The sequence below is a fragment of the Sinocyclocheilus grahami genome, unplaced genomic scaffold (genome assembly GCF_001515645.1).
Source record: "Sinocyclocheilus grahami isolate Dianchi unplaced genomic scaffold, SAMN03320097.WGS_v1.1 scaffold39.1, whole genome shotgun sequence".
Lineage (NCBI taxonomy): Eukaryota > Metazoa > Chordata > Actinopteri > Cypriniformes > Cyprinidae > Sinocyclocheilus > Sinocyclocheilus grahami.
Genome location: NW_015505218.1, coordinates 4,106,125 through 4,122,485, shown reverse-complemented (window position 1 = coordinate 4,122,485; position 16,361 = coordinate 4,106,125). Strand labels below are relative to the sequence as shown.

Genomic DNA, 16,361 nt, shown 5'->3' with positions numbered 1-16,361 from the left:
GTTAAAGGGGTCATATGATGCGATTTCAAGTTTTCCTTTCTCTTTGGAGTGTTACAAGCTCTTGGTGCATAAAGAAGATCTGTAAAGTTGCAAAGACTAAAGTCTCAAATCCAAAGAGATATTCTTTATAAAAGTTAAAGAGTCAACCACGCCTACCTAAAACGGCTCGTTCTAACACGCCCCCACATATCTACCCCACTATGTGGAAATATTAGCATAATGCCACCCAAATGTGCACGCAAAGAAAGAAGGCGTGGTTTGTGTTGAAGCAGCCATGTCAGGGAGACGCTGTGTGTTTCTAGGCGAAAGCAAAAGCACTTTATTTGGCCTTCCGGAAGTAGATGTATTTAGGAATCTTTAAGATTACTTACAACACAACAGCAATGCATTTTATGGACGACCGTTTCATGAACCTAGGAGAGGAGGTCATTCTGACTTTGCGATGACAATCTGGCGCTTCTGAATCAGCTACTGCTTTGTTAGTAGTTTAAGTATTTGCTATTGACTGTTCAAATGCGGAGTTTTGCGCATCGTGTGTGTGTGCGAGCGAGCGAGAAAGAGAGCGAGAGAGTGAGAGAGAGAGCGAGACAGCGCGAGAGAGAGAAAGAGCGAGAGCACGAGAGAGCGAGAGAGAGAGAGAGAGAGAGAGAGATAGAGAGAGGGGGGTCACATCACAGTGGAGTCAGCTGTCTTAACCGTGGCTTGTGTACTGCAAACACATACCAGCTTCATCACGAAAACGAAGCGTTTGAGAGAGGCGGGGCATAGAGGACCTACAATAATGTACAGTATTTGAAAAATAATGTCAACATGTTCTGTTACACCAAATACACAAAATAATGATCTTTAAAAAAGCATCAAATGACCACTTTAACGTAAACTTGTGTGTGTGAATGAGAACTTAATTTAGTACATGCTGTGTGGTGGCCGCTTTCTGTCCGTGTGCTTCGGATGTGTGCGCTCAGAAAACCATATATCAGAAGTTATATCATATGGTTTAGAATGCATGATTTCAGCACGATAAACATGATAATCAGAACCAAAACAGATGTTTTTTTAGCAGGTACTGTAATGGACCTTTTTCACATTTCCGGGTTTCTCAGCAGCGGAAGTCATCATAGTTGGGTTAACTTGAAGAGCAGTGAATGGGAGAGTACCACAAATATATTTTTTCCATTCCCATTTGCTCAAATAGCAAACGAAAAACTCCACGATAGTGTTTTCATGACTTTCAATAAAAGGAAAAAAATTGAGAGAGACTGATAACGGCAGTCAGAAGAGAGAACGTTGTCAAATTTACCATCCCTCCCATAGAAGCTGCATTAGAAACACCCTGGCATTAGTGTTAACTATTTTTTTATAATTTGATGCAAAGGTGATATAATACAAAGAATAGTGTTATAAATGTACATATATATTTTTTTAAATACAAATATGAAAAACATTGGAGGATTTACGATGCTGATGACCGTTAAACGCGTCTTCACAGTCTTGTGAAAAGGATCCATGGCGGAAAAGGGGGAGGGGAGCAGCAGCTCATTTGGATTTAAAGAGACAGGCACGAAAAACAGCTGTTTCTGCTTCCACTCAAAATAGGCATTTTCAAAATGATATAATAAATGATCTGTGGAGTATTTTGAGCTGAAACTTCACAGACACATTCACAGACACCAGAGACTTATATTAGGCTACATATTGTAAAAAAGGTGCATAATATGTCTCCTTTAAAAAACGTGATGCTCATGTCACGAGACCCAGCAAAGACCAAGACGTTGTCTGATGCATGTGTACATAGACCATTGCTTAAATTCTTCAGTTTGGTCAAATTTTGCAAAATACGTGGATATAATGCAGTGGTTCCCAATCCTGGTCCTAGAGGCACCCCAACGCTGCACATTTTGCATATCTCCTTTCTCTGACACACCAATTTCAGATTTTGGAGCCTCTCTACTAATGAGCCGATGACCTGAATCAGGTGTGTTTGATTAAGGATATGCAAAACTGCAGTGTTGGGGTGCCTCCAGGACCAGGGTTGGGAACCACTGATATTATGGATTTAAAAATATAATGTTCTAAATATAATTATTCATATACTGTTATTATATATATTAATTAAAATGTTAGGGTCAGTAACATTGTTTATAAAAAAAAAAAAAGATAAACTAATACTTCTATTTAGCAAGGACAAACTGATCAAAAGCGACTATGTATAATATGCATGTATAATATTACAAAACTTTTCTATTTCAAATAAATGCTGAATGAAGTGTCCTCAAATGTTAATAAGCAAAACTGTTTTTAAAATTCATAATATGATTTTTTTTTTCTTAAGCACCAAATCAGAATATTAGAATCATTTCTGAAGGATCATGTAACACTGAAGACAAATGGATAGCTTTGTCATTACAGAAAAAATGACATTTTAAAATACATTAAAATAGAAAACCATTATGTTATACATAAATGTAACTATTTAAACAATAATGAATATAATGCATATATATCCAGTTAAATAAAAAATATTATAAATATAAAAATATTTAACTAATGAGTCAAAATAATTTAAGTTTCCAAAAGTGACAGCATTAGACCAAAGCCCATAAATCGTAGAGCTGTACAGTCAAGTAATTAAGTGGACCTGTCCCTCTTATCTCAGAGGTCTCTGCGATAAGTCTCTTAAAAGATTTTGTGATTACTATTTCCTTTATCATATATGACATTGGATGTCCATTGGGACAGAAGAAGCTTTCCAGTTGTCTATATGGGGGATGTATATAATATGACTGTTCCTCAAAACACGGTGAGCAAGGCTTTTAAACCCCAAATGTTTCCAGATGTATGTGTCATAATAGAAATGCCGAGCTTCAAAACATTATAGTTAGTTATGACTGAATGTGTTCAAATATACCAAGTGGACCAAATATGTTCAGATATGTCAGATGCACTGGGACAGCATGTATCTGTCACTGCCCTGTTCTTCTGGGCAATAAGCTGTAGGACAAAGTCAAACGTGAAAGATATCCTGTGGTGGAAACATCGCCATCCCTTAAATAGTAAACAAATGCACACCTTATCCTATAGTAACCTGTACTTAACAACCTCTTAACAGCAGTGTCCTATGGATTCCATCCAATCCCATATCATGGCACAAGGCCAGGATCTGCCAGTCACAGCATGGGTCAGTGTGTAATGTATTCAACTAGAGCACAGATTTCATCCATGATACACACACTTCCAGTAGGGTTCTTTATTTCTGGGCTGGCTGAAAACAATGATAGCATTTCTAATCCCATGACCCACAAACTTCTGTGCTGTGAAATGCACACACACACACACACACACACACACACAGAAATAAGCTATTGAGCTTAGCCCTTTACCTTTCTTACAGCCCAGCCTCCACATTAATGCCCCCCACCACCACAAACACAAATACACGCACACACATTCACCTTCCTCTGCAGTCTCATCCAATCAGGATCTCTGTTTGCCCCAGAGCTTCCCCTCCCCTTGGCTGCCCACTAAATGGGTTACCATTAATTAATTCTTCTCACTCATTTGGTCCTTGGCGTCTCCTACTGCCTACAAAGGTAGCAATTATATTCAGTGGTGATGAGGATTGTTCTCAGGCATCCAAAAAGAGACATGTGAGGAGAGCTTTGTCATTCAGCAATACAACTTCATGAACACAATTCAAGACTCTGATTTAACCCCTGCAGTGGGTTTAACAACTCCAGTGATTTTAGCACCCCAGCAGATTTTTCACCCAAACACGTTCTCTTCAGCGTGCTATTAATGATCATTTCCAAATATACGGCAAAGTAGCAATGCTGCAAATTGGATTTGATGCTATAAAGGTGCCCTGTGTCTTTTTAAACTTTTGTTTTTGCACCAAAAGAAATCAATTAATGAATTTAAAAAACACTATAAATAAAAACCATTTACATTAAAAAAAAAAAAAAACTTACGTTGGACTACTAAAATCAGGCAACACAAAATAAGACCTCAATATATCATTAGCAGCCACGGGTATTAATTTTGTTTTGCCTGTATATGCTTTTATGACTCTCAAAGTGACGGTAACCAATGACTTTAATTTTATGAACCACTACGGACTATGGTTTCAACTAAAAATCTTCTTTACTGTTCTACTGAAGGAAAAAGTCACCTACATCTTGGGTGGCCTAAGGGTGAGTTAAATTAACAGCAAATTTTCATTTTTGGGTGAACTATCCCTTTAATTTAGTGATGGGATGTTTGGGTCATTTTACTGCCTCTCTCATTCAATCTCTTTATTCAGTCATTTGAATCAAATTAAAATGTTATATTTCAATAGCACCGTTCCCTGTACACCTTCACATACACAATCTTTGATCATAATTTCAAATTAGGAAATCATTACAACACCAAAGTATTAGAAACACAAATAATTAGTTCACCTCCCAAGTCTTTCATTCGTGAAATGACAGGCAAAATGCATTATTAAAAGTTTGTTCTGTAAAAAGTATGTTTTGTTCCAAATTACTGCAAGTTTACATTCATAAACCAGTAAGTGGCAACAGGTGACTGTCTTTATGAGTGAGTCGTTATATAAATAAATCATTCACTCAACTGATTTATAAAAAATAAAAAAAAACACATTGATTCATAGTGATGTTTTTGCTAATGTGACCACACCTTTAGACACGCACTTCTTTGCAATAAATATATTTACCTTTTAAGCCCAAAACCAAGCTAGGCATATTTTTCCAGGACACTGCATTTTCATATTCGTTTTAGGACGTTTGTGCAAACTGCTGTTGATATATTATAAATGTAAAATATTTTAGACCCACCAAACACATGAACGTTTATCTATCACACTCTTAGCTTCCGGTTTGCCATTTGTGGACTGTCCACAGAAAGCACCACGAAGGCCTTTGATTGGCTAAACAAAGAATCTGACTGTGGCCACTTCAAATTTACTTCAGAGATTTCTTTCATTTTCTTTCAAATTGCTTTACGACAACTTTAAAGTTTAAAAACAGTAAAAATGTTTTGCAGTAAAATGTATCATTCTGTTAAATATTCCGTATTTTAATGTTACAATTATAAAATGATATCATACAATTAATATAAATGATAAACATTAATGTGTAAAAAGGTCATTTCTACAATGTTACACTCTAAAAAATGCTGGGTTGTTTCAACCCAATGTTGGGTCAAATATGGACTAACCCAACTGTTGGGTTAAAAAGCTAATTTAAAAATGTAACCAACATTTAACCCAACAGTTGGGTTAGTCCATATTTGACCCAACATTGGGTTGAAACAACCCAGCATTTTTTAGAGTGTACATTGCTAACTGAAAAGAAATCCACAGTAAAACATACTAAGGAAAATTAGTCCATGCACTGCATTCTAAGATGATCTGATGTCACAGGATAAGTGATTTTTTGCATTCAAATGACATTATTTGAACAGTAAGAGAACAGTCATGGTTCCATGAAATCTGATTAGTGCTGACAGTGGTCTCCAGTCACCACCACAACACTTTACTTAGTCATGCTCCGCACAAGCAAGCACACACACACACACACACACACACACACAGGTTTACATTTGTGAAAAGTGGGGACATCCCATAGGCGTAATGGTTTTTATACTGTACAGACCATATATTCTATTGCCCTACACCAACCCTACCCCTAAACCTACCCCTTACAGGAAACCTGGTGCTATTTCAGATTTTCAATACACTCCATTCTGTGTGATTTATAAGTGTTTTGAAAAGTGGGGACATGGGGTAATGTCCCGAAAAGTCACCTTCTCCTTGTAATACCCATGTCATACCTTTGTCATTATACAAATGTATGTCCTCATTTGTCACAAAAACGCGTACACACACACACACACTCCAAGGGGTAAAACAGATGGCTAGAAAATTATCATTATGAATATTATAAAATCCAACATCAAAATAATTGTTTGATTAAAGTTAGTAATAAAAACACCCAATGCAATGCAAATGAGTATTAGAGTACATTTATAACACTTATGTAACCTCAAGTCTTTGTGAAATGTTCACTGTTAAGTTTGGATATCTGAAAAGAGTTAGTAAGATGAAAGATGGTTCAAAAGGGTTAAAGAATCACAGCAGCTCCGTGAAAATACAGTCCACATAGGCCTACCAGACATATGAAAGCGAGACCCATGGAGAGCCTTTTAAGTTAAAACGAAGAATCTGACCAGCGGAAAGACCCGTGAGTTATGTCCAAAATGTTTTTAAATAAAATAGAGAGGAACTGTCCGATTTATTCAGTCGTACAACAAAAATCCGCTCATGAAAGACTTTATCTAATGTTTTGTCTTGGTTGAAGCATTTACTGGAAACTGCTGACCTAGCCTGTTCAAGCATTGAGAGATCACTGAGCAATATCGCCATCTTCTCTGCTTTGTTTGGATTGACAGTCAGTTTTGACTAGTTTGGGCTAAGAATCTATATCAACACCTTTGTAGTAAATGTTGGTTAGAAATTTAGAACGTTGAAGCCAGTTTGGAAGTTAGTAAGAGGTTGTTGAATGGCCTTGTCGCACCCTGGTGGCCACAGAATGCTGCAACGGTATCCGCCAACACAGAGAGTTCCATCCCGTTACAATGACCACTACAGTTACTGCAGTTAGTTACCATAATAAAAACCCATAGTAATTTGACATTAGAGCCCACTGTCATCAAAAAATTATTAAATAACATGGCAAAGCTTCAAACACTAAAGATAACAATTTATGACTTTACAGTAGCTATTGCGGTCACACTTTAGTTTGGGGACCAGTTCTCACTTATTAACTACAACCTTTGCCTCAATAAACTCCTAATTTGCTGCTTATTAATATTTAGTAAACTAATTGTCAAGTTTATGTTTGGGGTAGGATTAAGGGATCTAAAATGCAGACTAAGGCATGAATATGTGTAAAAAAAAAACACTTGTCCCTTTTATTTGCTGCTCGTTTTCTTAAAAAAAAACTAACGCTTTCTAATCTTTTTGTATTCTATCCATTTTCTTTTCATTTATTATACAATAAATAAAAGCACCACTAGAAAGACCTCTGATACTATCTTGAGCTATTCTTTTTCTATTCTATCCGTTTTATTATATTATTTAAAAAAAACATGTACTGCGTTAAGCTTACTGAGACTTGTTATAGCACTAGTATATCATTGCTCTTTTGTTGATTTTGATTGCTTCCATTGTCCTCATTTGTAAGTCGCTTTGGATAAAAGCATCTGCTAAATGACTAAACGTAATAAACAGTCAATATACTAATAATATGCATGCTAATAAGCGACTAGTAGATTGTGAGAACTGGTCGCTAAACTAAAGTGTTACCGCTATTATTACTATAAAATCATAAATGATGTAATCTCTTTAAAGTGTAAGAAGCTTTCAGGCATTTTAATTTTTGCATTTATTTCAGCAAAATATAGCAATGTCAGTATATATTTTTTTATTATAAATATTCAGTGTTTAAACATGTCTACAATGACGATCTGTCACAGAGTCCATGTCCCATTAGCATAAGCATGCAAAATAATTGAAAAAAAAAAAATATATATATATATTTGTTGTAACCTGGTGGTATTACAACAGTTTATACATTAACATTAAATAGGGATTAGCGTTCTGTTTGGCTGCTTTTCAAGTACAGAAATTAAATGAAAGAAAAATACGACCAACAGATTAATAAAAGAATGATCATACAAATGTTTTACACAAGCAATCAATTACTGTTCATTATAGCAAACTGAGTGTAAATGATGAAAATATAATTTGTCATCTGTAAACCTGTGAAACACATTGCATTAAGAGAGGTCAGTCTAAAAAGAGGAGTGAAAAGCAAATTAAGTTATCCATTTTCTCACAACAGGCGGCTCTACATCAGTTTCTTTGTAAACACAGATCAATGATGTCTATAAATGATACAATAGTAACTACCTACAATATATGACTACATGTTAAGAAAATGCACTTTTAAAATGATAGAAAAAAGGAAATTTGCACTGGGACCCAAAATATGCATACTATTTGCACAATACAGTACATCGTTTTAAAACGAGAAGCTATGGAAAATATGATAAAATCCAGCACCGAGGTCATACGGTGGCCTTTTCTTAAATAGCAATGTTTAACAAATACACACAAAGAGAAGGAAAATCACAAAGCCTAAAAACAGTGAAGACTAACTGAGATAAAGGAGTAAAACAGATAAATAATAAAAGAATATGATCAACGCCCACAAAATGACACTGCTTTCATCATAAAAATAAAAACAAATGACCATTTATAAACAAAGCATTTATGTCTAAGACAGAAAATACAGTAGCTGACCAATTCTTCTGCAATGATGTCACAATACGTGTTTGATATCTGGATCCAACAGGAACCAAACCCAGATTTCGTGTCCTTGTTTTTCGTAAATACCTGTATTTCTCAAAAAAGAAATGAAATGCTCCATGAGTCATTCGAGTCACGTGTCCTTTATTGGGTGGACATTCGATGCTCCACTAACTACAGCATATGTTTCAACGTAAAAGTACTAAAATATAGACTAATCAAGTTCAAGGCACCTTATCTTTGGTAGAACCATGGCCACCTGCATCAGTTCAAAGTTTAGTAGTGTTTTAAAAGCAGGTACTTAGCAGATAGCAACGCATCTGCAGACCTGTCTCTTTGATCATACACAACAAACGTGTCCATGGGGAAGGCAGAGCAGAAAGGAGTGATAAAGTACACAAGCGTTAGTAACGCTCTCATGTCTGCATGCTAACAGCTTGATGGCTTCGAAAGGAGGGAACTAGAGAGTACTTTGAGAGAGGAAACTGTGTCTGACTCTTTGACGTCATCAGTAGGTACACACTGTGAGTAGAGGTCACGTTTTGGTTGAGGTTCTAGATCTGGATCCAGAGTTGCACCCTCTGGTTCTTTCTTAACTGTCACTGCAATTGCGCTGGTCTTGTCTTCCCCTTGTTTCAGGTGATAAATACAAGCTAGAGTGTCTGGGGAAGCACCAACACTGGAGGGCTTTTCAGGAGGGACATCTAATTTGGGCACTAAGGTGAAACAAGTGGCCTCAGGAAGAGTCAAAGCCACACTGGTCCTGTCCTGAACTAAAGCTCTGGCCCTGCTGGGAGAGCTAAGATCAGCTGGCTCATCTTGGTTCAAAGGCACCAGAAGGGACGTGCCATTCCACTTCAGAGATACTCCAAGATCCTCAGCTTCCATCTTCGGCCTTTTGGTCATTAACTGGTCATCCCGACTCTGCAGTTCTGTGAGCTCCACGTCTCCAGCAGACCTCTTGGTAATGGCTCGCTTGCTCAGGTTTAGCGGGAGGGATTGGTCTTGAGGAATGCTTCCATTGGGTTGGGAGGTCTTGCTGAGATCCTGAGCCAGAACTTCAGAAAGTCGCTTGGTGAAGGTGTTCATGTGTGCCGAGCCCAGACGGGTGCGCATCAGTTGACGCAGCTGTAGACTACAGCCGATGTCCAGCGGGAGGATCCTAAGAGGGGGTAGTGGAGCTCTAGTAAAGGCGAGTCCTCCGTTCTGGGATGAGGCATCCGAGCTACACCCTGAACACTGGTGTTGTGGACTCTCAGGAGTCTCAGGCGTGCTGACTTTGGGCTGATGCACCATAATTGTCTGGTGGGGCGTGGAAGAATCTTGAGGAGTTACCTCATGAGTACTCACTCCATTAAGACCCAGACGGGCTCGGAAGAGGTCCAAAGGACACAGTCCTTTAGTGGGACTGTATCCTTCTAGGGAACCACCTGCCAGCAATTTGCAAGGGACTGACAGAAAGGAAGGAGCTTGAGGTTCTACAGTCTCCATCTTCACATCTCGCCCCAGCACGGGTTGGTGGGGCACCGGCGTAGAGGATACAAGCGACAGACCTTGGCCATGAGGATGGTTGGTGAGCTTCAGTTCTTGAAAAATAGTCAATGGCTGGACAATCTCTTGATGGGGTCTTGCTGGTTTCTCCAAGGGAGGTTTGGGGTGCAAGGGCGGTCTTCCAACTCTGCCTTTGGACAGAACCTTGGCATTGCGTTTTCCAGGTGGTCTTCCTCTTTTTCGTACAACAACAGCACCATCTAGTGGTGAGTCCTGAAAAAGTAGCACAGAAAAGAATCTTAATTTTCATTCTTCTGATGCATAGTACACACACACACAAATGACAATGCTTTCCTAATCTATTAAGATCTTATATGATAGGTTGGTATTACGCAAAACCTGAGAGTAAGTGCGCACAGCTATTTTTATCAGTCCTGACATCAAACCTCGCTGCACAAATATTTAAAGGGGTCTTATTATGCTCTTTTACAAAGTCTTGATTTTGTTTTGGGGGTGTACTAGAACAGGCTCTCATACTTGGTTGTTCGAAAAAACACATTATTTTTCACATTATTACTCTCTCCCCAATCTGGCATGAACGGTTCGAATAGTTCCTGTATCAAATGAAGGCCTGCCTTCTGAAATAGGAAATGTGCTGTGATTGGTTAGCTGGGCCAGTGTGTGTTGTGATTGGCAGCACTCGGCGCCTGGTCGGGAAATGTCATGCCCCTTACCATAGCCGCCTGCGAGCTTCAGTGTAAATATTGCATCAAAATCAAATCAATTTGAGCGCGATTTAAACCCGGATGATTGTAATCACTCTAAGTTCGTCTGCCTTGGGAAAGCTAGCATGTCTCCGACATAGTGATAACACTCGTTGCCTTCTCTAGTCCAGCTCAACCAGGTCACATTCGTCGATCTTTGTGATATCACAAATCCCGGAAAATATGCGTTGTAGTCCAAACGAGTCGTTCGTTGTAGTTTTTGAAAAGTGATTTCTGTTAAATAAAATATCTCCTTTTGAACTGGACTTTGAGCTTTGTAACTGATCTTTTTTATGCTCAAACAGCAACATTACAGACTAACTAAAGTTGAAAAAGCATAACAGGACCCCTTTAAATTATACCCCTTTAACAATATTTTTTTATACAGCAGTGTGGCATAATGTATATCAGATAAACAGCACATGAACAAGGCACACTGTGATTCATCACATCATATGTCAGTCAAGATGCTCTTCCTCTGTGGCTTTATGGTTTTTAACCATTTCATTCAGAGTACTTGCATGCAACAAACCAAAAGCATCAGCATTTCTCTCTTCTTGTGCTACAAAGAAGTAAAATCCTCACCTGGTTGGTAACTGCATTCTTTATTGGACTGTTTGACACCCCTCTGCCCTGCACAGTCTTTTTGATGGTAGTGGGTGAGACAAATGTAGCTCTAGGCTTGCCAAGTTCTGTGTTTTCTCCCCTTACATGCTGTTCATAAGGGAGCATCAGCCTAGAATTGAACAACAGAGAAAATGAGAAATCAGTTAGTTGAGCGAAGCCCTTTGATACAGCAGGAATTAACTGCTGCTGTAATCAGAGCCTCACACTCACCTTTCATAATGCCTCCTGGTGCAGGTGGCAGCACTGGTGCTGCCTGGGCTTCCACCCAACTCATTGTACACAGTCTTCCACAAACGATGCGATGTCACCTGCAGGTGATGGGGAGGACAATTACTCTCACTTACACTACTGAGATCACCGCTATCACTTTCATTCCGTTATGATGGATTACAGCATACTCAGCAGGGCCAAGTAATGAAACAACATGGTAAACTTACCCTCTCGTAGCCCCCCAGCCTTTTTACAACTGAATACATGAGGAAGAGGTCAACTGTGGACAAATGAAAGACTTGGTTAAATTACTGAGTTAAGTTGGCAAAAAATACATAGAAGTGTTTCTATTAAGTGACTGGTGCTCAATTTCTACATATAAAATCAGTCATACATACTCTTTTTGAAACCCAGGTTGGGAACTTTGCTTATAGGTGAACCCCTGCGTTCCATAAAGAAATACAGCTGATCCAGGAAGAGCTGCTCCTCTGGATGTGGGAGCCAGTTCCCATCCCAATGCATCTCCACACTGCCCATCACATTCTCCTACAGGAATCAGTTAGAACACATTAGAAGATCTTTCTTTCAATAACTGCTAAACAAAAACATTAAGATGCAGTCACATTAGAGAAAAAAAGTCTACTGTCTATTGTCAATGTTGTAGCGATATATAAGCATAACTCCCCCATTTAAACCAAGCAGCATTCTGTTGGTCACTCCGGCGAAATCAGTGCGTCCAACTTGAAGCTAATGTGAAATCTGCATTGGGAAAGCTTGTTTACACGCAAAATTGTAGATTTAATGGATTCTATTGAAATGAGAGGATTTCATTGGTGTAAATTTGCCGAAAAACAGTAAATGTGACCCGTTAAGTTAAAATCCCATTTTAAAACTTTTATAGACAATTCATAAATCTTTCAAGATAGACCCACCATAAACTTGAAGTTAAGCTATGGTATATACTTTTAACTTTTAAAATGAATCATAATACCCACTAATCAGGTTTGTTTAGAAGGTTTGCAGGCTGACTAGCTAAGCAATGTTAGCAAACATTAGCTAAGTAGCTACTCGCCTTACATTAGTTAATATTGGATATTGTAGGTAAAGCATTTCTCAATATATCTCCAATAAGATATTTTTATGGTATATGCTTGCATTTATATATTTCAAAACACAAATTTGATTACATAAATGTCGCTGTCTTACTGGAACTACTCAGCCTTGTACCTTTTCTGTTTTTCTATTTTTGCTTCAAATCAAATTTTGTAATAATATGATTAATCTCTGACCTGTTTTTTAAACCAGATCAGATCCTTTCATATAATATAATAATATGATATAATAATTAGTAATTGAGCATTTTAACGAAATTAGGTTTATAGAAATTGGCAAACTGGGACATGAACAAGATTATGACAGAAGAAAGTGACAGTAAAGATACAAAGACAAAAATGGTGTGAAAGGAAGTCAAGACATCAAAGTTAAAACAAAACAGGAAGCACACAGTGACGTCACAGTATACTTCACCATTTGTTCAAAATCTTAAAACATCCTGTTTAGCCATCAGAATTGTATTCCATAAAGATGTCTGTGGATCAAATTGTGTTGCTAACATAGAAATTGGCAAACTGGGACATGAACAAGATTATGACAGAAGAAAGTGACAGTAAAGATACAAAGACAAAAATGGTGTGAAAGGAAGTCAAGACATCAAAGTTTAAACAAAACAGGAAGCACACAGTGACGTCACAGTATACTTCACCATTTGTTCAAAATCTTAAAACATCCTGTTTAGCCATCAGAATTGTATTCCATAAAGATGTCTGTGGATCAAATTGTGTTGCTAAACTCCACAGCATACCTTCATCCTTTCCATCCATGACTCCGATAAATGGTTATGGTTTTGCTGATCAGCACATTTGCCATCACTACCCTTTCTTTTACGAGGTCGCCCCTTCAGACTGAGAGAGGAGTATCCTGGGACAGAAACGTAAAGCAACCTTAGGGCAACAGTTCTCCACTTGCATGACATTTGTAAATTCATTTTACAAACAGTGAAAATCCCGTTTTGTATTATGTAGTGTGGACTAGGGCTGGGCAATATGGCAAAAAATTAAAATAATTTTTTTTTTCAGAACGTTTGAACGATTCTCGATTTTTTACGATTTTTTTAAACTAGTCAACTTGAAAAAGTAACTTCAAGATGATTCAAGTAATTGTTCTTTATTAACCCTCTAGTTAAAGAAAATTCTATTCCAAGTGCAGGCCACATGAAGTTGTCAGCATGATGTAAATGTTAAACAAATCAATTGTTAAATATGAATTTAATAACTAAATTGCAGAAAAGATGCATGAACTACAACTTGTACAAACTTGTCTTATACATATTATATGTTCAGAAATAATATGAGGAAAATGCTTTTAAAAAAATCGGTATAGGTATAAAGTATAACACCAGGAGACTATTATGAACTATAAATGTTGTGTAAAATCAACAGCAGCTTTCAGCCTGTCACCATGATGCAAACATAAAATAAAGCAACCATTTGAGCATTTAGTTGAGTTCAAATTCAAATCAATATTTTGGAGTTGTCACAATAGCAAAATTTCAGTATTAATACAACTACAAGTGAAATCGCACTTTTCTCAATGACAATAACAAGGTAAAAACTAATGCACTATTGAACACACTCAATTTTAGTTAAAATTCATATTAATGAATTCAAATAAATGGCATGTAGCCTAAGTATTTGTCAATTAAGTAAACACTGTATCAAATATTTCATGCAATAATTCAAGTAAAGATAAAAGCCTAGCATGTTACAAAGTAAATAAATAAACAAATCACGTAATGAAAACATAAAACAGCAGATCTTGAGCAAATCAAATAGTCCATTAAAGAAAACTGCTATCATGACATAAAGGTCTTCTATCAACATTTACTTGTACAGTGTAGCCGTTCATCTAGCACGCCTATATTTTGGACCCGGTGCACACGGACAACTGCATTAGCCTACCATATAACAACAAAGTTTAAGGTCACAATCCATCAAGATTATAGCACTCACCAAGCTGTGTCAGTATGCAGGCATTGCTGTCTAGAGTAGGGTGGTTGAAAGTATCCCGGCAGTAGAGGACTCGTGTGGTGTCGAGGGCCACTTTTATCCCCCCCAGAGCCAGCAGGTGAGGGTCCTGCAGACTAGGGGAGCTAGCCTGATCTGGGACACGTCTTTGAAGGGAACGAAAGCGACAGTACTGGGGGTAACTGAGAACCTTAACCTTCTGCTGTAATACTTGAGGCTCATCTGCAAGAGAACACAAAACAAAAGTGTCAGTCCATAGATTTAGGAACAATTTATTTACTGTAAAACAATGATCAGTACCATCACCATCAGATCAGCTGTCATATTCTAAGGCAAATTAAATTAATGTATAGCTATATATTGAAATACTATGAAAATATGGCCGATATCAATCACCTTTGGCTGTTACTTGCTTCTTACTCCAATGTGATGGGATGAGTTGATTTTGGGATGAAAAATAGACAATAGGCAATTTTTACTCTCTCTATTCACTTTCTGACAAAAGCCCTCAAACAGCAGTAGCTTTACAAGAAGATAAGGCAAGATGCACTTTGTGATTTTTACTTTCTGAATCACGTGTTTGCTATTGCTACGTAAAACAAACTTTTTCGTTAATCAAAATAAAGCTGAAATAAAACTGTAAAAAAAGAAAATGAATGTTGCAACTAACTGACAAGTTTAAACTGAAGTACTAAAATGACTAAAAAAAATTTAAAACTCTATAATCGATACTTATATAGCATACTATTATATTGCTTAAACAATACTAATATAATCTGTCTGAATCAAACGTGCATTTTTTCACAACCACAATAAACTCCATTCGTAATGTTTATTTTAATTCCATTTAACTTCATTCTTTAAATGATGATTATAATTTTGTTGCTCATTTTTCATCAGCAGTAAACAAAATACTACCAAATAAAAAAAAAAAAGTCTGGTTTTATCTGCCTTTTACCAAATAAGGCAAGACACCTAGGCCTGTTGAATATTAATTACATGACACCACATAATTAATATTCATGAGCCAAACTGATACATTTTAGAATTGTTTCTCCCCCACCTTTCATAATGTCTTTACATCCTTAAAAAAAAACAGACACACACACACTTCAGGATTTTTCATCTGTTACTCACCCTCACTCTTCGTTTTTCCTTCCTGTGGATAACTAGCATCTTGTGACCCATCAGACTTCTGAGACCCATGAATGTTTTGACTGCTGCGCTTCCACTGTGGCGGTTCCTGACAAGTCCACTCCACCAGATCCTCCACTCGGACCACAATCTTTTTTGATACAGCGAGGACTTCATCCTGCATGCAGAAATGCATATAAACACCAAGCAAACGTCTATAACACAAAACAACATATCTTATACATTCAATGAGCTTACAGGCAGGACCAGGTTTTCCTTTAAGGGGTCATATGATGCGATTTAAATTTTTCCTTTCTCTTTGGAGTGTTACAAGCTCTTGGTGCATAAAGAAGATCTGTAAAGTTGCAAAGACTAAAGTCTCAAATCCAAAGAGATATTCTTTATAAAAGTTAAAGAGTCAGCCACACCTACCTAAAACGGCTCGTTCTAACACGCCTCCACATGTCTACGTCACGATGTGGGAAGATTTGCATAACGCCGCCCCCAAATGTTCACACAAAGAAAGAAGGCGTAACTTTTATTCTCGCTGTAGTATTGTTGTTGCCGCCCCCATGTTGTGAAGGCGCTGCGTATTTCTTTGTGAAAGCGAAACTACTTTGTTTGGCCTTCCAAAAGAGGACGATATCTGCTTCGTCATGCCTGGAGCTGATCCGTGCTGGT

General features: G+C 37.5%; 1 protein-coding gene across 2 annotated transcripts in view; it reads right to left on the bottom strand.

Annotated features, from left to right (window-relative positions):
• Window positions 1–7,455: 7,455 nt before the first annotated feature.
• LOC107581964 (AT-rich interactive domain-containing protein 5B-like) overlaps window positions 7,456–16,361 on the bottom strand; it is a 15,472-nt gene continuing 6,566 nt past the window's right edge. The window contains exons 2-10 of one of the 2 annotated variants that reach the window (XM_016267660.1): window positions 15,684–15,858; window positions 14,943–14,958; window positions 14,532–14,768; window positions 13,325–13,440; window positions 11,862–12,009; window positions 11,691–11,743; window positions 11,464–11,561; window positions 11,212–11,362; window positions 7,456–10,135 (exon numbers count right to left, since the gene is read on the bottom strand). In XM_016267660.1, coding sequence (XP_016123146.1) covers window positions 8,801–10,135; window positions 11,212–11,362; window positions 11,464–11,561; window positions 11,691–11,743; window positions 11,862–12,009; window positions 13,325–13,440; window positions 14,532–14,768; window positions 14,943–14,958; window positions 15,684–15,857 — 2,328 coding nt within the window. In that variant the 5' untranslated portion in view covers window position 15,858 and the 3' untranslated portion in view covers window positions 7,456–8,800. The remainder of the gene's footprint in view (window positions 10,136–11,211; window positions 11,363–11,463; window positions 11,562–11,690; window positions 11,744–11,861; window positions 12,010–13,324; window positions 13,441–14,531; window positions 14,769–14,942; window positions 14,959–15,683; window positions 15,859–16,361) is intronic. The other variant, XM_016267659.1, reaches the window with a different exon arrangement.